The 21,408-nt window shown below is 46.6% G+C and overlaps 1 protein-coding gene across 1 annotated transcript in view; it reads left to right on the top strand.

Moving 5' to 3' along the window:
- The window catches only part of LOC112218337 (DENN domain-containing protein 5B), a 39,569-nt gene that overhangs the window by 2,404 nt on the left and 15,757 nt on the right, over window positions 1-21,408 (top strand). Inside the window, exons 2-10 of the mRNA XM_024379043.2 lie at window positions 9,073-9,182; window positions 10,322-11,036; window positions 11,591-11,778; window positions 13,982-14,482; window positions 14,654-14,885; window positions 16,435-16,585; window positions 16,683-16,758; window positions 17,104-17,223; window positions 20,618-20,770. Coding sequence (XP_024234811.1) covers window positions 9,073-9,182; window positions 10,322-11,036; window positions 11,591-11,778; window positions 13,982-14,482; window positions 14,654-14,885; window positions 16,435-16,585; window positions 16,683-16,758; window positions 17,104-17,223; window positions 20,618-20,770 — 2,246 coding nt within the window. The remainder of the gene's footprint in view (window positions 1-9,072; window positions 9,183-10,321; window positions 11,037-11,590; window positions 11,779-13,981; window positions 14,483-14,653; window positions 14,886-16,434; window positions 16,586-16,682; window positions 16,759-17,103; window positions 17,224-20,617; window positions 20,771-21,408) is intronic.

Here is a 21,408-nt window from a genome sequence, read left to right as displayed (position 1 = left end):
CATTTAAACTCAGTTTTTCACAATTCCTGACATTTTAACTCTAGTAAAAATTCCCTGTCTTAGGTTAGTTAGGATCACCACTTTATTTTAAGGATGTGAATTGTCAGAATAGTATTAGAATGATTCATTTCAGCTTTTATTTCTTTCATCACATTCCCAGCGGGTCAGAAGTTTACATGCTACCAAATACTAATTGAGTGTATTGCCTTTAAATTGTTTAACTTGGGTCAAACATTTTGGGTAGCCTTCCACACGCTTCCCACAATAAGTTGGGTGAATTTTGGCCCTTCCTAATGACAGCTGGTGTAACTAAGTCAGGTTTGTAGGCCTCTTTGCTCGCACACACTTTTTTCAGTGCTTCCCACAAATTTTCTATAGGATTGAAGTCGGGGCTTTGTGAAGGCCACTCCAATACCTTGACTTTGTTGTCCTTAAGCCATTTTGCCACAACTTTGGAAGTATGCTTGGGGTCATTGTCCATTTGGAAGACCCATTTGCAACCAAGCTTTAACTTCCTGACTGATGTCTTGAGATGTTGCTTCAATGTAGCCACATAATTTTACTTCCTCATAATGCCATATATTTTGTGAAGTGCACCAGTCTCTCCTGTAGAAAATCACCCCCACAACATGATGCTGCAACCCCCGTGCTTCACGGTTGGGATGGTGTTCTTCGGCTTGCAAGCATCCCCCTTTTTCCTCTAAACATAACGATGGTTATTATGGCCAAACAGTTCGATTTTTGTTTCATCAGACCAGAGGACATTTCTCCAAAAGGTACAATCTTTGTCCACATGTGCAGTTGCAAACCGTAGTCTGGCTTTTTTATGGCGATTTTGGAGCAGTGGCTTCTTCCTTGCTGAGCGGCCTTTCAGGTTATGTTGACATAGGACTCGTTTTACTGTGGATATAGACTTTTTCCCCTGTTTTCTCCAGCATCTTCACAAGGACCTTTGCTGTTGTTCTGGGATTGATTTGCATTTTTCGCACCAAAGTACGTTAATTGCTAGAAGACAGAACTCGTCACCTTCCTAAGTGCTATGACAGCTGCGTGGTCTCATGGTGTTTATACTTGCCTACTAGTGTTTGTACAGATGAACGTGATACCTTCAGGTGTTTGGAAATTGCTCCCAAGGATGAACCAGACTTGTGGAGGTCTACAATTTTGGCTTATTTCTTTTTGATATTCCCATGATGTCAAGCGAAGAGGCACTGAGTTTGAAGGTAGGCCTTGAAATACATCCACAGGTACACCTCCAAATGATGTCAATTAGCCTATCAGAAGCTTCTAAAACCATGACATAATTTTATGGAATTTTCCAAGCTGTTTAAAGGCACAGTCAACTTAGTGTATGTAAATGTCTGACCCACTGGAATTGTAATGCAGTGAAATAATCTGTCTGTAAACAATTGTTGGAAAAATTACTTGTCATGCACAAAGGGAGGGGGCTGGGAAAGAATCCCTGTGGTGTGTAAATTGTATATTGCAAGCTCAGGTATACTGGATTTTCCATATTAAGTCCCAAGTGAGGAAGAGGCAAGGAATGCGTTATTCAGAATAGAATAATCGGCACCATCTTCCCACTGGCGCTCTGTCATTGTGAAATTAACAGAACACACAGTCACACCCTATATTCTTTATGGAGATGGGGGAGAAGGACAGGACAGGGGACTGAGCATCCAAGGCGGAATGTCCTCTGTAGAATAGGTCTCCAGGGAACATGGTGGGGTGGTAACTGGACACATTTAACCCTCCAAGACTGTCGTCATACATCCTATCTAGCCTGGTGTTTGTGTCAGGATGTGAAAAACCCTACCCTTACACCCCCTCACATTCACAACACCCCCTGCTGAAGATCACCTTATCAGGTTTGTCAGTGAAAAGGAAAGGACGGGGGGTTGCTGCTGCTAGTGGATCTGGCCTTCACCTGTCTACTTATGTAACATCAGGTCATACTAATCTCTGCTGCAGCAAGGCAGCACTGCCTTTCATGGATTTGTGTGTGTCGGTAGATAGATGTGTTGCTTTGAGGGGTGTGTGTGTCTGCATATCTGTCGATGGTGAATGTCTTATTTCCATGTGTGTTTTGTAAATGGAGAGTGACTTGAAAGAAACAATCTTCTCTTGTTGGCCCCTCAAGAGATGCCTCTGTTTCTGCAGCCCTAATCAAATTTCACATGATGTTCCCGGCTGGCATGCCGGGTCGCCATGGTTTTAGCTCCCGGCTCCAAACGGACGGGTGGCTCTCACAGGGAATGACATCGCTGTCAGACGGGAACCACGGTGGAATGGTCAGGGATGCTGAAATGTCGCAAACAGGAAGACAAGGAAGGACTGAAGTCCGATTTAGGCTATGTTCCATGCAACTGAATATGAAAGGCTGGTGACTAACATTTTTATCTTGTGAACTCTTGGTTGCTTCTGGAACCAATCAATGATCAAACCTGAGTCCTCCGTTCTCAAGAATGTGTTATCCGTCTGTGCGAAAGCCTTGTCTTCCAGTCTGGGGGCAAGGTTAGATATAATTTGAAAAAGCATAGTTCGGCAAACCACATCTGCTACATTTATTCAACCAGGAGACAGACGTAGGAGGATCTTGTAATTGAGGCAGTGTCTGCTCATTGAATGAGAGACCGCGTCTGCTCATTGAATGAGAGACCGCGTCTGCTCATTGAATGAGAGACCGCATCTGCTCATTGAATGAGAGACCGCGTCTGCTCATTGAATGAGAGACCGCGTCTGCTCATTGAATGTCTGCTCATTGAATCATCTGCTCAACCCACCTCTGCTCATTGAATTCTGCTCATTGAATCCTCGTCTGCTCATTGAATCGTTCTGCTCATTTCCTGCTTTGAATGAGACATCTGCTCATTGAATGAGAGGCCGCGTCTGCTCATTGAATGAGAGGCCGCGTCTGCTCATTGAATGAGAGGCCGCGTCTGCTCATTTGTGTCGTTTCATCTCTCAACCCACCTCTCTCGTTCTCCTCCTAGTTCTCCCTTTCCTTTTCACTGACATCTGCCCATCCAAGGGTATGATGAATTGAATGTGGTGGAGCAATTGAGTTAGGCAAGGATGAAATCTTCTCACTCATCCAGTCATCCCTGTCTCCATCTGTCCGTTTTGAAGGATGAAATCTTCTCACTCATCCAGTCATCCCTGTCTCATCTGTCCGTTTGAAGGATGAAATCTTCTCACTCATCCAGTCATCCCTGTCTCCATCTGTCCGTTTGAAGGATGAAATCTTCTCACTCATCCAGTCATCCCTGTCTCCATCTGTCCGTTTGAAGAATGAAAAGCTGTGCATGACTTTTAATCATACGTTCCAATATGTACTCTGTTTCATCGTCTTTAGGTGTCCGATCCCTCCTCTGTCTGTATATCTGCTGTATGAGAACTGGGTGTTTAACAGTCAGTAAGCCTACTAGGATCCTATGAAATTGTATGCGTTTGGAATCTTCAAACATGACATCTATAGACCAATGAAAACCAGATGTCATCCTGTGATCAATCAGCAATATTCATTAGAGCACACCATATCAAAATGTTTTAAAACGTTTCTCAACAAACCAAGTCGAGCCATTTTTTTTTATTGGACAAGGTCTGTTACTGCCTTCCCATTTTAGTTTTATTCTGTAAGTGTGCCTACTGAAAAAGACTCCAGTTTGATAATGAAATGGTAATATGTGGCGTAACATGGTCCTCTTACTGAGGCTGAGTACTGTTGTGACTCTGACTAAACGCCCCTTGAGAAATCCAGCCATGCTGGAGTGGGATCCTGTGGTGTTGAGATTCCGTGCAATGTCTGGGTGACGTTGCAGTGTCTGGGTGACGTTGCAGTGTCTGGGTGACGTTGCAGTGTCTGGGTGACGTTGCAGTGTCTGGGTGACGTTGCAGTGTCTGGGTGACGGTGACGTTGCAGTGTCTGGGTGACGGACGTTGCAGTGTCTGGGTGACGGTGACGTTGCAGTGTCTGGGTGACGTTGCAGTGTCTGGGTGACGGTGACGTTGCAGTGTCTGGGTGACGGTGACGTTGCAGTGTCTGGGTGACGGTGCAGTGTCTGGGTGACATTGCAGTGTCTGGGTGACGGTGACGTTGCAGTGTCTGGGTGACGTTGCAGTGTCTGGGTGACGTTGCAGTGTCTGGGTGAAGTTGCAGTGTCTGGGTGAAGTTGCAGTGTCTGGGTGAAGTTGCAGTGTCTGGGTTGCAGTGTCTGGGTGACGTTGCAGTGTCTGGGTGACGGTGACGTTGCAGTGTCTGGGTGACGGTGACGTTGCAGTGTCTGGGTGCAGTGTCTGGGTGACGGTGACGTTGCAGTGTCTGGGTGACGGTGACGTGCAGTGTCTGGGTGACGTTGCAGTGTCTGGGTGACGGTGACGTTGCAGTGTCTGGGGGTGACGTTGCAGTGTCTGGGTGACGGTGACGTTGCAGTGTCTGGGTGACGTTGCAGTGTCTGGGTGACGTTGCAGTGTCTGGGTGACGTTGCAGTGTCTGGGTGACGTTGCAGTGTCTGGGTGAAGTTGCAGTGTCTGGGTGAAGTTGCAGTGTCTGGGTGAAGTTGCAGTGTCTGGGTGAAGTTGCAGTGTCTGGGTGACGGTGAAGTTGCAGTGTCTGGGTGAAGTTGCAGTGTCTGGGTGAAGTTGCAGTGTCTGGGTGAAGTTGCAGTGTCTGGGTGAAGTTGCAGTGTCTGGGTGACGTTGCAGTGTCTGGGTGACGGTGAAGTTGCAGTGTCTGGGTGACGGTGCAGTGTCTGGGTGACGTTGCAGTGTCTGGGTGACGTGAAGTTGCAGTGTCTGGGTGACGTTGCAGTGTCTGCAGTGTCTGCAGTGTCTGGGTGACGGTGAAGTTGCAGTGTCTGGGTGACGGTGCAGTGTCTGGGTGACATTGCAGTGTGCAGTGTCTGCAGTGTCGTTGAAGTTGCAGTGTCTGGGTGACGTTGCAGTGTCTGGGTGACGTTGCAGTGTCTGGGTGACGTTGCAGTGTCTGGGTGACGGTGAAGTTGCAGTGTCTGGGTGACGGTGAAGTTGCAGTGTCTGGGTGACGTTGCAGTGTCTGGGTGACGTTGCAGTGTCTGGGTGACGTTGCAGTGTCTGGGTGACGTTGCAGTGTCTGGGTGACGTTGCAGTGTCTGGGTGACGTTGACGTTGCAGTGTCTGGGTGACGTTGCAGTGTCTGGGTGACGGTGAAGTTGCAGTGTCTGGGTGACGGTGAAGTTGCAGTGTCTGGGTGACGTTGCAGTGTCTGGGTGACGTTGCAGTGTCTGGGTGACGTTGCAGTGTCTGGGTGACGTTGCAGTGTCTGGGTGACGTTGCAGTGTCTGGGTGACGTTGCAGTGTCTGGGTGACGTTGAAGTTGCAGTGTCTGGGTGACGTTGCAGTGTCTGGGTGACGTTGAAGTTGCAGTGTCTGGGTGACGGTGAAGTTGCAGTGTCTGGGTGACGTTGCAGTGTCTGGGTGACGTTGCAGTGTCTGGGTGACGTTGCAGTGTCTGGGTGACGTTGCAGTGTCTGGGTGACGTTGCAGTGTCTGGGTGACGGTGCAGTGTCTGGGTGACGGTGCAGTGTCTGGGTGACGGTGCAGTGTCTGGGTGACGGTGACGTGTCTGGGTGACGGTGACGTGTCTGGGTGACGGTGACGTGTCTGGGTGACGGTGACGTGTCTGGGTGACGGTGACGTGTCTGGGTGAAGTTGCAGTGTCTGGAGTAGAACTGAGACTGAGGCCCTCTTCTGACGCGAATTCACTTCATTCTTTCTATCTTTTCTCCTTCCATCCTCTGAGTAATCACTGATCCCTCGTGGCAGAAGTGGTGTGAGCAGACATGTACGTAGGAGAATCTTGCTTTTGCTGGTGTTACTTCATAAAGGGTTAAATGCGTTTCGTTATTGTTACCCCAGCCAGCAGATCTGTTGCAGTCTCTCTGGAGTGGGCTGAGCTGATTTAGTCACACAGCCTAAACCGAGGCACCGTTTTAATCTTCCATCCACAGAACCATAACAAGCCACCCTCGCTCCCTGCTTCACCATCTCTCCTGTTATCTCCCTCTTCCTACATCTCTCCTGTTATCTCCCTCTTCCTACATCTCTCCTGTTATCTCCCTCTTCCTACATCTCTCCATCCCACTTCTTCTCTTTCTGTCAGTTGAACCCCCTCGCATCCTACCGGTTTTTTTCTCTCTTCCCCACTCCATTTCTCTCTTTCTTTGTCTCCTTAAAATGTTTCATTTTAATGTGGTCAGCTACTTCCTAATATTTGACTTCCATCTCTGACACAACACTCTGGAAGGTATTCATTTCAAGTGCTTGTGTTTTTAAATGGGTCATGGTAAGGCATTAGAAGAACCGGTTCAGCGAGTCCACATGAGCACTGAGCAGTGAAACCCAAATAACAATCCCAGGCATGGTTTGGGTTAAATAGCTTTCACACTGTGTGTGTGTGTGTGTGTGTGTGTGTGTGTGTTCACCCAACTAATTGCATCAGCTGATGACTGGCTTCTTCAAGGCCATGATAACCGTAACGCCAGCGGAGATGGGTACCATGGCAACCAGACATTGTTCTCTTCTTGACGACGAGGCCCTGAGGAAGATCAAGGCCTGGTAGATAAACACAAAGACCACACTGTGATGACTCATCACATATCTGCATGCCGTGTCCCTTGATTTAAAATCAAATATAGAATCGGTACGGTTCAACACTCGGCAAGATGGTGTCGTTTTTAATACCAGCTCTGAATCTCTTCCTTATCATACTGATATCCTACATGGCTGCCCTGTTCTCATAACATTGCATGGGCACAACCCACCCACCAGAGTCGTATTCAGTAGTGCACACACAGTAGCAGATCGTTATGCAATGGACAGCGAATACAAGCGTGTCTTTTTTGGACAATTTCAGGTAGTCCTGTATTTCAGTATGTTTTTTCTTTTCTTCCTAGCACCCAACTTTCATTACTACCCACCCACCAGCCTGATTCAAAGCCCAACCTTCATTACTACCCACCCACCAGCCTGATTCAAAGCCCAACCTTCATTACTGCCCACCCACCAGCCTGATTCAAAGCCCAACCTTCATTCAAAGCCTGCCCACCCACCAGCCTGATTCAAAGCCCAACCTTCATTACTGCCCACCCACCAGCCTGATTCAAAGCCCAACCTTCATTACTGCCCACCCACCAGCCTGATTCAAAGCCCAACCTTCATTACTGCCCACCCACCAGCCTGATTCAAAGCCCAACCTTCATTACTGCCCACCCACCAGCCTGATTCAAAGCCCAACCTTCATTACTGCCCACCCACCAGCCTGATTCAAAGCCCAACCTTCATTACTGCCACCCACCAGCCTGATTCAAAGCCCAACCTTCATTACTGCCCACCCACCAGCCTGATTCAAAGCCCAAAGCCCCACCCACCAGCCTTCACCTTTCTGCCCACCCACCAGCCTGATTCAAAGCCCAACCTTCATTACTGCCCACCCACCAGCCTGATTCAAAGCCCAACCTTCATTACTGCCCACCCACCAGCCTGATTCAAAGCCCAACCTTCATTACTGCCCACCCACCAGCCTGATTCAAAGCCCAACCTTCATTACTGCCCACCCACCAGCATGATTCAAAGCCCAACCTTCATTACCGCCCACCCACCAGCCTGATTCAAAGCCCAACCTTCATTACCTCCCACCCACCAGCCTGATTCAAAGCCCAACCTTCATTACCTCCCACCCACCAGCCTGATTCAAAGCCCAACCTTCATTACTACCCACCCACCAGCCTGATTCAAAGCCCAACCTTCATTTCTACCCACCCACCAGCCTGATGCAAAGCCCAACCTTCATTACTACCCACCAGCCTGATTCAAAGCAAAGCAATTCTCAGTTTTGCTCCGTCTCTTGCCTTCGGCATCCTTACTGTTCTCGGCTTTCCGTGCGTCATCGGAGAAGCAGGTGGAATGCTGGAATCTGGCTGGATAAGTGGATATGCGTCAAAGCATTAGATTACAAGATGTGTTTTGGTGTGTGTGTGTGTGTGTGTGCAAATGCCAGGCAGAGTATTATTGTGAAGAGTGGTGCACTCAAGGGAAGGAGAGTGACTGTGATGCTTTAAATGAGGTAGTGAGTGTACTTCTGTGTCTTACATACACAGGATATGCTTTACTATCCTTGTGGGGACCTAACATCTTATTTCAATTCAAAATACTATTTTTCCTAACCCCTAATTGTAAGCCTAAAATAGCCTTTGTCTTTGGGACATGCCCCCACGATTTCTTGTTTTACTTTCCCAGTGGGGACTTTTCTGGTACCCACAAGGATATATATATATATATACACACACACACAGCTCTCTGTATGTAAGTGGATCAGGCAGCTGACACAGGGGACAGTGAGAGGCAGGAGATGCATCAGGCAGACAAGGTAATACATCAAGGTCAGAGGAAGTGCGTGTCACTGGTGACGCACTCAAACGGCCTCTAATTTTTTAAAAGGAATTCTTTCCTTCTCTTCAGTGCCAAACCAAGGATAATCTTTTTATTTAATTTTTCATCAGACCCCAGGTTCAGCATGTACTGTAAACTGTTAATTTGGGATCCATTCTGTGCATTGCTCCTGCTTCTACAACCTTTACTCATTTTCGGCGTGAGGGGATGGAGGGTGCGGCAGCTGCTGTGGTTGTGATCTGGGTCTCCCAGGGCTTCCCATCTTCACAGTAGGACCACATTTTCTACTAGCCCTGTCTGAAAATGGCTAGCGGGCTACCTTAAGATCCTGCTCTGGTCTCACTGCTTCTGTCTCGACCCTCTACAATCTCACCTCTAGTTCAATAAAGGGATTAAAGACACACATGGTTTTTCGCTGGTGTCAAATGAAGGGTAAACGTTGTGCTGTCTCTGATATTAAATCCTTACCCTGTCTGGTAACCACTGTTCTCCACCATGTCCCCTTATTAAGAATTCAGTGCGGCGATGAAGGTCACTTGTCCCTCTGATTTTGTCTGTGCCAGTATTGCAACGCTGACTCTTTCTTTGTCTCTACCCTCCCTCTCTCTATTTCAACATCTGTCTGTCTTCTCATCTCTTTGCTAGGTGAGAGCTTTGAGCAGAGCCCCATCCGGAGGTCCTTCAGGTCCAAGGTTCTGGCCCACTACCCTGAGAGCACAGACAGGAGTCCCTTCAACGGAGATGCAGTCAACATGGTAAGACAGTGGAGCTACGATAAGTTTAGAGAACATATATACAGAGAAGAGGGTTAAGTCATTATTTTTATGGCATTTAGAAAGTGTTAGCCCTTTCTAGAGATGGTTGTAATGTGTCCGTGTGAAAACAGCTTCATTTATTGCATTCATTACAACGTGTGTCATGTTAAATTACTGTACATCTTATTGTGGACATTCTGTTGTATTCTGTTACACAGAATAGGGGACTTTATCGGTTTGTGCACTATTGTTTTGTTAATGTACGTTTTTGGGGTTTAACAATGTTGTCGCAAATCTGTCAGTGTAAATTAGTAATTAGTAACCAATTGAATGTAATAAACAAAAAGCTGATGGTTTGGAACTGCTGTGACATCACTTCTTTGTTTTGTTCTCCAGTACCACAATGCATTTCTCTTTTTTGCAAATGAGAATATTTTCTGTTTCAAGTGTTATAATTTTTAAAAAGCATTTTTGAGACATTAGTATCTTTCAAAATGTATGGCATTTCAATAATAAAATAAGTTGTTTAATGGCACATTCTTGTCTGGATAATGAAAGCACTAGGCAGGAACTCGACAGCATCTAATTTTAAATGAACCAATAAACAAATGTTAGTTTTTCATGAAGCTGATGCCTGTTGTGAGCACAGACACTGAAGTACTTTGTAACAGATGGATAGAGCACCTTTTCATGGAGCCACACTCAGCTCTGACTCTCTCCACAAACAAGACCCCTTTGTCCTTTATTTGAACGACTTTTACACAACTTGTGTGTCGGCTCATGGGTCTCCCGGTCGCGGCCGGCCGTGACAGTCCGGGACCGAAATCGGGTCTGTGAAGTACTGTGATGTAGTGCCTGAGACAGCTGCTCCACTCGGGAGGCAAATAAGGGCCCTCTTTCTTTAAACCCCCCGCTTATCTTCAATGTTATTTGTCAGAATGGAGTCTCTTCAGAATGATTTGACCCCTCGTCCTTGTCCATAATTCCTTGTGTGTTTGATAAAAGAACATGTTATTAAAGTAATTCTTTCTGTATTTTCCCTCTTCACCACCTCTTCATCCTCCTTCCTCTCACTCATCTTAAATGTTTTTTTTTTCCATCTCTCTTGATACTCCATCCTCATCTCTCTCTTTCCCCAGCTCTGCATGCCACGAGGCTTGTCATTCCGTAGTCAGACGGACAGCCGCGACTCCCACTTCCACTCCTTCACGGTCGCTCGGGATGACGGCACACACTCCTACGGCTTTGTGCACATGTACTACGAGGAGGTGACGAGCGCCCAGATCACCGCGGCGATGCAGACCCTCCATCAGATGCACCACGTCGAGCATCACTCCACCTCTTCTTCATCCCGCTCTACCTCCTCCGCCTCCTCCCCCTCCACATCCAGCATGGACTCTCTGGTGAGCAGCCTGGACGAGTCGGATGCTGCTTCCATGGCAGAGCGTCCCCTGTTGGCTTATTTGGGCTGCACAGTGGGTTCCTTCCAACCAGCCCGGGACACCCTGTATGTCTCCAAGGCCCTCTGCCTCCTGACGCCCCTCCCCTTCCTCCTCGCCGCCCGCCACTTCCTGTCCCAGCTGCACCAGGCGGTGACATCGTACGCCGCCCCGCCGCTGCCCCTAGAGAGCTACATCCACAACATCCTGTATGAGGTGCCCGCGCCGCCGCCTGGTCGGTCGCTCCGGTTCCACGGGGTCCAGGGGCCCATCGTGTGCCAGCAGCCCGGCCCAGAGGAGCTCCCGCTGGGGGACTACCCACTGGGAGAGGCCTTCTCTCTGCTGGGGGTGGAGAACCTGGTGAGACTGCTTACCTCTGTGCTGCTGGAGACCCAGATCCTGCTTTACTCACAAGGTGAGGACCAAAGGACCAGGCAGCGTTTGCTGAAAGATCAACAACCTAGGTTTTTTTTTTTTTCCTTCTAACCTTCACTCTAAACATGTTCAATTCCCATCATGCACTTTAACGTATTAGATCGGTACTGGAGTTGTACCCTGAACAGTACACGTTGTTGTAGCCCCAGACAAACCCCTGATTCAACTAATAATCAAGCCCTCAGATGAGTTTCTCTGGGGCTACAACAACGTGTGCTATTCGGGGTGCTGGAGGACTGGGGTTTGGAAACCCAACACTAGTCCATGGTGGTGACTGTATGAGTGCACACTTTTGAGATTCAGACCACAACCTAATCGTAACTAAAACTTCACCACAACAATGCAACACATGTGTCCATGTAATGAGTACCACCAAGGTCAAATTCCTCCAAATCAGCAACAATTTAAAATCTTCCCCCTCCGTCTCGGTCTCCCACACTATCAAAAGGTTGACGACAACAACTTAACAACAATGCAACACATTAGTACACCTGCGGTCCAATTCCCTCCGTCTTTCCATCTCTCTGTCTCCAGACTACCAGCGGTTGATGACTGTGGCAGAGGGCATCACCACCCTGCTGTTCCCGTTCCAGTGGCAGCATATCTACCTGCCCATCCTGCCCGCTCCCCTGCACCACCTCCTGGATGCACCAGTGCCCTTCCTCATGGGTATCCAGAGGAGGGACGGTGCCCAACGCTCCACTCTGGAGCTGTCCAATGAGGTACAGTATTAGTATGGCATGGCACTTATCATCTGTGTTTGGGAATGTAGCCATGTAATGGCACTTTAATCCTCAAAATGGCTTTATTTAACCAGTTGACTTATTGTGAACACATTCTCTTCTTTAATAACCACCTGACCAAGAAGGAGTGATAAATGTATTGCACTTGCGATGCAGTAGGACAAACGATGTTGCCACTCATTCCTAAGTTCATATTTCTCTATTAAGAATGGGAGGTTGCTGAATCCATATACCTAGTGCGTTTTAAATCCACTATTGAATCCCATTTTTTAAATTGGCTTTACCACATGGAATTAGAAGCATTTTAATTCACATTCTCTATAGCTTTCCAGTAGGCATTGTGATACACATTTTGACAGGCATTCACTGACCTTGCAAAACATTCCAACATGGTTTCTAGCAGTCTAATGTACACTCAGTCATTCTAATAACGGGCATTCCAGTACGCGTTGTAACGGACGGTTAAAGAGCCTTGTAACGAACGGTTAAAGAGCCTTGTAACGGACGGTTAAAGAGCCTTGTAATGGACGGTTAAAGAGCCTTGTAACATTTACTGCATTCTTGCAGTGCCTGTACAAATGAATCCTATTCTGGTTGCATATTAATATCCCCCTGCTCTCCGGTGCTGACGAAATATAGAGATTCACACATCTCCTCAGGCGATCTCCTACACTTCTCCCCAAATCACACCATGCTGTATAAGCGTTTTGCTAGGGTTGTGCATCCCAAATGAGGTCCTATTCCCTATATAGTGCACTACTTTTGACCAGGACCCATAGGGCTCTATGTAGGGGAATAGGATGCCATTTAGGATCCAACGCAAGGAGTTTTCTTTGAAGTGGTAGAGTTGTCCCATAAATACACCAGTAGAAGGAGAGTGCTGAGCCGTGGGCGACGGTGGGAGGAGGAAGGCACCGGGCATCACATTTCCAGAGAAATCGGACAACGTGAATAATTAACAGGGTTTAAGAATTGCCCACTTTATTTCTGGGTGTGCTTGAGAGGATAAGGGTAACATGGTAGGTAGCAATGCAGATGGCAGAATGCATCTAGAGCGTGTCCTATTGTTTTTTTATTTATATACAACCCTCTCCTTGTAGTTCCATCCTTCCAGCAGGATGGAATAATATTTTTTTTCTGTATCCTTATCCGAAGACAAGGCACAGATTTGTTTTAATGGAATTTAGCTGATGCATCACAGTGGAATGTTCTCAGATTTTGTCATGGTGAATTGGGTCACCATACTGCGAGGTGGGGGTCACCATACTGCGAGGTGGGGGTCACCATACTGCGAGGTGGGGGGTTATCATAGAGGGTTTGTCGCCTTTCCCATGAGAAGAGGAGCAGGGACGCATTTGAATCACATCACCCTTTAAAGGCTTATTCTACGATATGTTTGACAACTTAAATGAATGATACCCATTGTTCATGCCCGTTCTTAAAGAATATCACGGTCTTGTTGTTTTTCAAGTTGAGGAGTGGGCCTTTAAAGTAGAATTGTAAACAAATGGTCGTCTGTGTGAATCGGTCATCACATGGGGTTAAAAAAAAAAAAACTTCCTGCAGAGCACACTGTCAATCCTGTTGAATAGGGTTTGGTGTCAGTGTCTGACGTAGTTCTATGTGCCAGGCTAGTGCCTGCTCGGCTTCTCTCCAGAGGTCGACTCATTTTTCTGACTGGTTTTGCATTTATAAAAAAATGTGTGTCTGTGAATGAGGTGATAGTCCCAGATCTGTTTGGACAGAGTTGGCTATACAGCACAAAGACCTATGGGACCAGGATATGTACATCTAATTGTGTTCTAACGTCAACGAGCGTAGTTAAATCTCTGATCTTAATGGGAAGTTTGCATACTTGGCCCTAATGTTATCAGTGGTGATGACCTCTGTACAGAATTATCTACATGAAGAAGACCTGCTTGTTGTGCCACTCTGCCAGGATGGGTCTGTGTTCCCTTTTTGAATATTCTAACAAGGATTCCGCAGCCTTCTCCCAAAGTGTGCACTTGCACACTCTCTGTCTGAGATTTAGCAATGATGGAAACTCCCTCCAGCCAACCCTTAACTGCTAAGTCCATGATGGGGAGTTTGCATGTGCACACTTTGGAAAGGTCCCTTTATTTGATAATGATAGTTAAACAGATTTTTACATTTACTGTTGTCTTCCCATTCCCCTCTCCAGTCCAATCTGTGCTTCGTGGACATTGACAATCACCGTGTGGATCCACCCGAGGACCTGCCCCTCTTCCCAGACCAGCTGGAGCTCATCCAGGAAGTGAACGAGGTGCTGCTGCGCTTCGGCCTCCAGCCATACGGGGGCTCTACAACCACCAAGCCCGCCCCTGCCGCTCCCCCCTGCCTCAGCAGCCTCGTCCTGGAGGACCTGATGGAAGACCGGCGCAACGGGAACCTGGGAGGGGAGGAGTTGGCCGTGCTGGAACGACTGCAGGCACTGGCCAGGAGGTGTGGAGGAGGGGGGATGGCGGGAGGGAAGACGCTGGGACGGGCGTTTGAGGAAGAAGAGGAGGAGCTGAAGGCAGCCAAGATGAACGTGCAGCTGAGGGAGGTGTTCGCGGGGCGTTTCACCTCCATTTTCGGGAGGTACGAAGAGTTTGTGATCCACAGCGCTCCCGACCTGGAGTCCTGGCTGGGCAACCGTGAAGGAACGAGCAACTTTGATAAGGTAATGAAGATCGATCAACAATCATTCACTGAATGAATACCATAGACTCTCCTATCCATAGCCTACTCCTTTAGTCATTAATCCAACATGCATGGACAGGAAGCTGTCATTCAGGATACAAGCAATATTCTACCACTGTTAGTGATTTTAAGTGAGTTTGTCTATCCCCAGGGCTCTTTCCTGTCGGCGCAGCCCGCCACACACCTACACTTCCTGTCTCGGTTCCTGGAGACGGCCATGTTTTCATCGTTCGTAGACAGCAAGGTGTTGTCTCGCTGGGCAGACCGGGAGCCACTGCAGCGCGTGTTCGACAGGCGCTTGGAGAGGGAGCGCCTCTACAACACGTTGGAGGACGATCCTGGTAACCGGCTCTACAGGAAGTGCACAGTGCTCCATGAGTCAGGTGGGTTCAGGGGAAACTGGATTCAGGGGGTGCTACAGTAGTACTCATTCAATATTTCCCATTATTACTGCATGTGGTTGTTAGGGAACACAACAGAATAAAGAGAACTGTTGTACACCACAATGAGTGCTTCTTATTGGACAAGTTTAGATCACTGTTTCAGGCCACTTTTTTGGGGGGGTTTCGTTGCCTGATGAACATGTTCTGTTTGTCCTTTGTCCAAAGCATAGAGCAGGGTTCTCCAATAAGTGGCCTGTGGGTGATTCTATTCGGCCCCCACGTTTTCTGAGCAAAAAAATACTGAAATTCTGTTTGTCAAATACTATGTATGTTTGGGGGTCTTGCTGTCAATTTGCAGTGTAAAAATTATTTGACTATGCTCCGGCCCCCCGACCCTCCCCCTCAAGGAAACTGGGGACCCCTTGCACGGAGGGCATTGGGAGGCAGGGATTAGCGTCTCCAAAACCACAGAACACACATTGTCATGTGTGTCATGTCATTTTCATTCTTTCTACTCCCTATATTCCCTCAGTTCCACTGAAGAGAGAAACAAAGGAGGGAAAACTTTGCCAGAGCACCGTAGAATGTAGAATGTAGAATACCAGAGCATGAGAGGGGAATATTCCGTTCTGGGGAAAGGGAGTTCAGTATCAATCTGAGAGAATGAAAAGGTAGACACGAGAGGGGGAGAAAGTGAGAGAGAAGGGAATAAGAGGCATTGATGGTAAGAGGTATAAAAAGATGAATGGGGGAGAAGGCGACGGGGAATACTAGAGGAGTGGAGGATTGGAGGGGTGGGGGGTAAGTAGCACATGAGGAGGAAAACAGTACATTGTGTCCCTATAATGAGACTCTAAGCTTTGAAGTTCTGCCAAGCGCTCTGCAGAGACTGCACCACAAAGTCTGCTCCAGTCTCTGTATTAATAGTTCCTCTCCCTCCGTGTTTCCCAGCAATGTGGCATTTTTAAAGCAAACCAGATAGGGATCCACTTCCACATCACGACAACAACACATGACCTTGTTTCTGCACAAAGAGCTTTCCAGATTAGACATGCAGTATGACGTTGTATCTACAACTCTGGATGTGAAAGGAGGCTTATTCAAATGGTCCTTCGATGTCGGACTGCAGAGGAATGAGAATTTAGAAATGAACATGATGTAGAAAGTACACTATTGAGAGTCCTGTATGGCTCAATTGGTAGAGCATGGCACTTGCAATGCCTGGATTGTGGGTTTGATTCCCGCTGGGGCAACCCCATACAAAAATACATGAATATAAGTTGCTTTGGATAACGGAGTCTGCTAAATGGCTGTTATTACTGCGCTGGCCTGGTTCCATATCCAGCATAGTTCCTGGAAATGACAATGGGTATTCGGCGTAATTCCGTTATCATGGAATTGCCTCTATGTGACAGGAAAATATCAGGCAGCACAGTATGGCTTGGGTCAGCACACTAGTGTGAAAAGGTTACTAGAGGCTGCCTCTCCTACAGCCTTCTCCAGTAGGCCCCACTCACATCGCCCACCTCTATTATCCTCTGGTTCCCAGTCCAGGCCATGGAGCGCAGGCTGCTTAAGGCTGACCACACGGCCATCCACCCCCACCTGTTGGACATGAGGATTGGCCAGGGCCGACACCAACAGGGCTGCTTCCCCAGGCTACAGGCTGATGTATTGGCACAGGGACACCACACCAACAAGTAAGTAACACACGCCCATATATACACACGTACACAACAATTACCTAAACACACAAATTATCTACACAAACACACACCGTACATTGTTTCTGTGCAGGTGGTCAAGTCGTTACATCCCTAAGAGACCAGTGACCACTGAGACCACCTCAGGACTGGACAATGACCAGAGAGAGGTAAATGCCTGCTTTAGTTATATAGTCCAAAATCTACCTCTAGCCGTTTCCCATACCTGATGTAAACAATATTGTAATGCCTTTACCTTTCTTTGTGTGAACACCATTCTGCCTTCTGGGCCGTGTTCATAAGGGCACACAATGGAAAACATTTATAAAACAACGATTTGTAACGGGGGAAATAAAATGTGCCTTATTGAACAAGTCCAGGTAGTGCCTCTGTTTCTGTCTGATCTACAAACCCAGGATGGGTAGGGGCTAGGCCAGGAAAGGAGTTATTGGCTGTTTTCAGAATCAACTTTAGTATTGTCTGATTGTCTGTTGTTCTCTGTGTTCATCCAAAAGAAGTTCTCTCCGGGGAGGAGGATCCTATGCCAGTCTAAGCTGCTTGACCCCTCCCCCTCAGCTGTCACTCAAACCCAGCGTGGGTTCGTGGAGGGGCTGCTGAGGGAGTGTCGTGTGAAGGTAAGGGGTCTCCTTAAGGCATCCGAATACTTCCCAGCCAGTAGAGTTTGTGTAGATATTATGATGACATTTTGATGTTTTTGTTAGTTTTGGACTTATTCAGCTGTTCGGGCACTTTTTTTTTTCTTCGCGAGGCCAGCCTATTCGGGGCAGAAGTCTACACCCCTTTGTCAGTGATTGGTCAACAGTAGGGATTCAATAAGAGACAACTTGTTTTCATGCGAATTGTTATATTGATAAATACTGCACCAAACATCTTAGTGAGATGTAAAATGGATTTATCTTAGATTTGTGTGTCTCTTCACAGTCCCCGCTGTTCCATAAGGGGTATTTTTACCTGATTCTACTGCTGGCATCAGTTACCTGATAGTTCCATGGCTCTATGTAGTACTGTGCTCCTCCCATAGTCTGTTCTGAATTTTCGTGTCAATCGCCAGTTGGCAACGGATTGTAAAGACAGCATATTAAAAATCGAATGGTTGTCTGTGTCCCAAATTGGCACCCTTTTCCCTATATAGTTTACCACTTTTGCCTAAAGCCTCAGTAGTGCACTATATTGGGAAAAGGATGCCATTTCAGAGGTAACCAATGTGTGGGTGCTGTTATTCTCTCCTCAAGATGGAAGCAGTGTCAAGATGTGTAATACCTGTAGTTTATTGCAGCGATTCTCAGTCTGTCCTGGGTCCCCCACTGGGTGCATGGTTTGGTTTTTGCCCTCGCAATAGGTTTCAAATAACCAACTCATCATCAAGCTTTGATTATTTGAATCGGCTGTGTAGTGTTAGGGCAAAAACCAAAACGTGCACCCAGGGCAGAGTATGTGAGAGGAGCGTGCCCAATTTGACTGGAGCGAGATTCCCAAAGGCTGGAGCGTCTGTCTTCTCACCCGCTCCAGTTGTGCTCAATTCAGGAGCTCAGGGCATCCCTGCCCCAGCATGCATTTGTAGCCCCTTGCTGTAGCTACTGTCATGCAGTAAGCTAAATATTTTCATAAAGAAACCTATACAACACACAGGTTCTAAATCAAGATAAGGACCAAGAGAGGGAGTGTGGTGATGTAGTGTCCGCTGTTATGTGTAAGGCTTCGAACACACCAACAGCGATTTTGCTGTCTACGAATACAGTTTGACGCCTACGTTCTATAAATCCAACGTATTTTAAGAACCTGTTGAAGATAAATACACAACGGAGAAGACTAGAAATAACAATCAATGGAAACAGTTGATTTTCAGTTCAACATCTGTTTAGAATGTCAGTCCTGATCTCATAGCTAGGTGTGCTATGTTTTCATTGGTCTGAGTCTGGAGCAGCACACTTGTTATTTGGTAATTGGCCCAGTTGGACTGCAAGGACTTCTAATTGGTCAGGCTAGGGTGGGGGGTTATAAATGACATCCTGTTTCTTTGTTCTGTGGGGATAATCACTGAGGGCAGGGAGCATGACCATCTACCTCCCTGCATGCTATGTCCTCTTTGAATAAACCTATTTTCCTCCCCCTGATTTGCTTTGGGGTCTGTTATTGGAGAGTAACATCAACTGCTAACAGTATGCACCACGCCGAACGTACTGCAACTGCCTCTGCAATGCATTGTTGGGAGGCAAACGCAGCGTTTCACTGGAAATGAATCATTCTGGTGGCCCAAAATGAAATAACGCTGTCGGTGTGTTCGAAACATAAGTCCTGGATGCTACCTGCTGTTATGGTGCTAAACTATTAGGTTACAGACTGGATGCTACCTGCTGTTATGGTGCTAAACTATTAGGTTACAGACCGGATGCTACCTGCTGTTATGGTGCTAAACTATTAGGTTACAGACTGGATGCTACCTGCTGTTATGGTGCTAAACTAAACTGGATGCTACCTGCTGTTATGGTTACAGACTGATTCTACCTGCTGATGGTGCTACTGCTGTTACTGGTGCTAAACTGTTAGGTTACAGACCGGATTCTACCTGCTGTTATGGTGCTAAACTATTAGGTTACAGACCTGCTGTTATTCTACCTACCTGCTGTTATGGTGCTAAACTATTAGGTTACAGACCGGATGCTACCTGCTGTTATGGTGCTAAACTATTAGGTTACAGACTGGATGCTACCTGCTGTTATGGTGCTAAACTATTAGGTTACAGACCGGATGCTACCTGCTGTTATGGTGCTAAACTATTAGGTTACAGACTGGATGCTACCTGCTGTTATGGTGCTAAACTATTAGGTTACAGACCGGATTCTACCTGCTGTTATGGTGCTAAACTATTAGGTTACAGACCGGATTCTACCTGCTGTTATGGTGCTAAACTGTTAGGTTACAGACCGGATGCCATTGTTTTACACGTGGGATATGGTAGTTATACACTACATTACATTAAACATCCACAAGTAAAGGACGATGTTCAAGGAGATTTCCGTTTTGATTGGGTTATTTTGCCTAAAAACCTTTAGGCCTACATATAGGAACAAGAAAAGAGTGGCCTAAAGGGTGTTTAGCATCCCCAGTGGTTCTGCAAGTGTGGACAGGATATGATCTGCTCATGGCCTGCTCTCCAGGCACCATCACATGAGCCTGAATCCAGAGACTGGCCAAACTCCTGTTTCTAAAAATGAATTAAATTACTAAGTAATTTTTCGTTTAATTTGTATTTCATTCTAAGTCACAGGCTATATGCTCAATTTATAGACTAAGGATTTTATACAACGACGTGTTTAAATTAGCTTTATGTCCCTACCAGCCTAGTGTTGCACTCGCAAATGCTTCACAATGTTTTTGTAGGCTATAGCCTTGAAATAATAGAAATAATATAACCTAAATAATTAATTTTCGTTACTCCGTAGGCTCCTGACCTATTTAGTGTTTAAATGCTGTTTTAATATGACATGTAGCCTATTTTTTTATTATTTTCACTTCTTACTTTCACCTTTTCATTTTTATTCAAATGCTTTTCATTCAAATCCATATGGTGTCAATATATAAACTATAGGTAGGACCAGGTAGGTACAATGAGCATTTGTTGTCTCAAATACGTCAGTGGTTAGCTAGCTAGCGAATTAGCCATATTAGCATTGACATGAAATCAGTCAAAACACCTCTAAACAAAGACATGGTATCAATAACAAGATACGACGAGCTGAAACGAGCCACCTAGAATTCCCCACTTGGCAGCGTCTTGTCATTGTTGCTAACTATCTGACCGTCCACAATCATACCGTTCAGCTTCCGGCCCTGTTGATGACTTTATTTTTGTGACTTTGTCAGCCAAGCTGTCTATGCCCTTACACACTCCTTGTCATGGATTTAAAACCCTGAAATCCATTACTGAGTGTGTGCAAGTGCACACGTTAGGAGAAAGGTGTTAGAATTATGATGTAACCCTGATTGTGTGTCTCTGTGTGGGTGCAGACCAGGCATATGCTGATGGAAAGGATGGGGAAGGAGAGTGTGGAGCTGGGACGGGGCGAGGCCAATATTACAGGCCTGCAGGAGAATAGACTGATCCACAGCCTCTGTGACCTGCTGGAGAGGACCTGGGGCCACGGGCTACAGCTCAAACAGGTTAGTCGCATGGACGGGCAGGCAGACGGACGGCAAAAAGTATTCATACCCCTTGACTTATTCCACATTACAGCCTGAATTCAAAATGGATTAAATAGTTTTTTTTCTCACCGATTTAGGCACAATACCCCATAATGGCAAAGTGAAAACAACATGTTTTTCGAAATGTTACAAATTGATTGAAAATAAATTCACACTCCTTTGCCATGACACTCCAAATTGCTCTTGGGTGCATCCAATTTTCCTTTGATCATCCTTGATGTCACTATAACTTAATTTGGAGTCCAACTGTGGCCAATTACATTTTTTGAACATGAAAAACACACACCTGCCTATAGATAAGGTCCCACAGTTGACAGTGCATGTCAGAGCAGAAACTATACCATGAAGTCCAAGGAACCGTCCGTAGATCTCCGAGAGAGAATTGTAATGAGGCATATATCTGGGGAAGGGTATTAAACAATTTCTAGAGTGTGGAATGTTTCCAACAGCACAGTGGTCTCCATCATGAGGAAGAAAAAAAAAAATCTGTAACTACCCAGACTGCCTAGAGCTGGCCGTCCGACCAAACTGAGCAACCAGGCAAGAAGGACCTTGGTCAGGGAGGTGACCAGGAACCCAATGACCACTCTGACAGA

The sequence above is a fragment of the Oncorhynchus tshawytscha genome, linkage group LG01 (genome assembly GCF_018296145.1).
Source record: "Oncorhynchus tshawytscha isolate Ot180627B linkage group LG01, Otsh_v2.0, whole genome shotgun sequence".
In the NCBI taxonomy this organism is placed as follows: Eukaryota; Metazoa; Chordata; class Actinopteri; order Salmoniformes; family Salmonidae; genus Oncorhynchus; species Oncorhynchus tshawytscha.
This window is presented reverse-complemented; position numbering and strand designations above follow the sequence as displayed.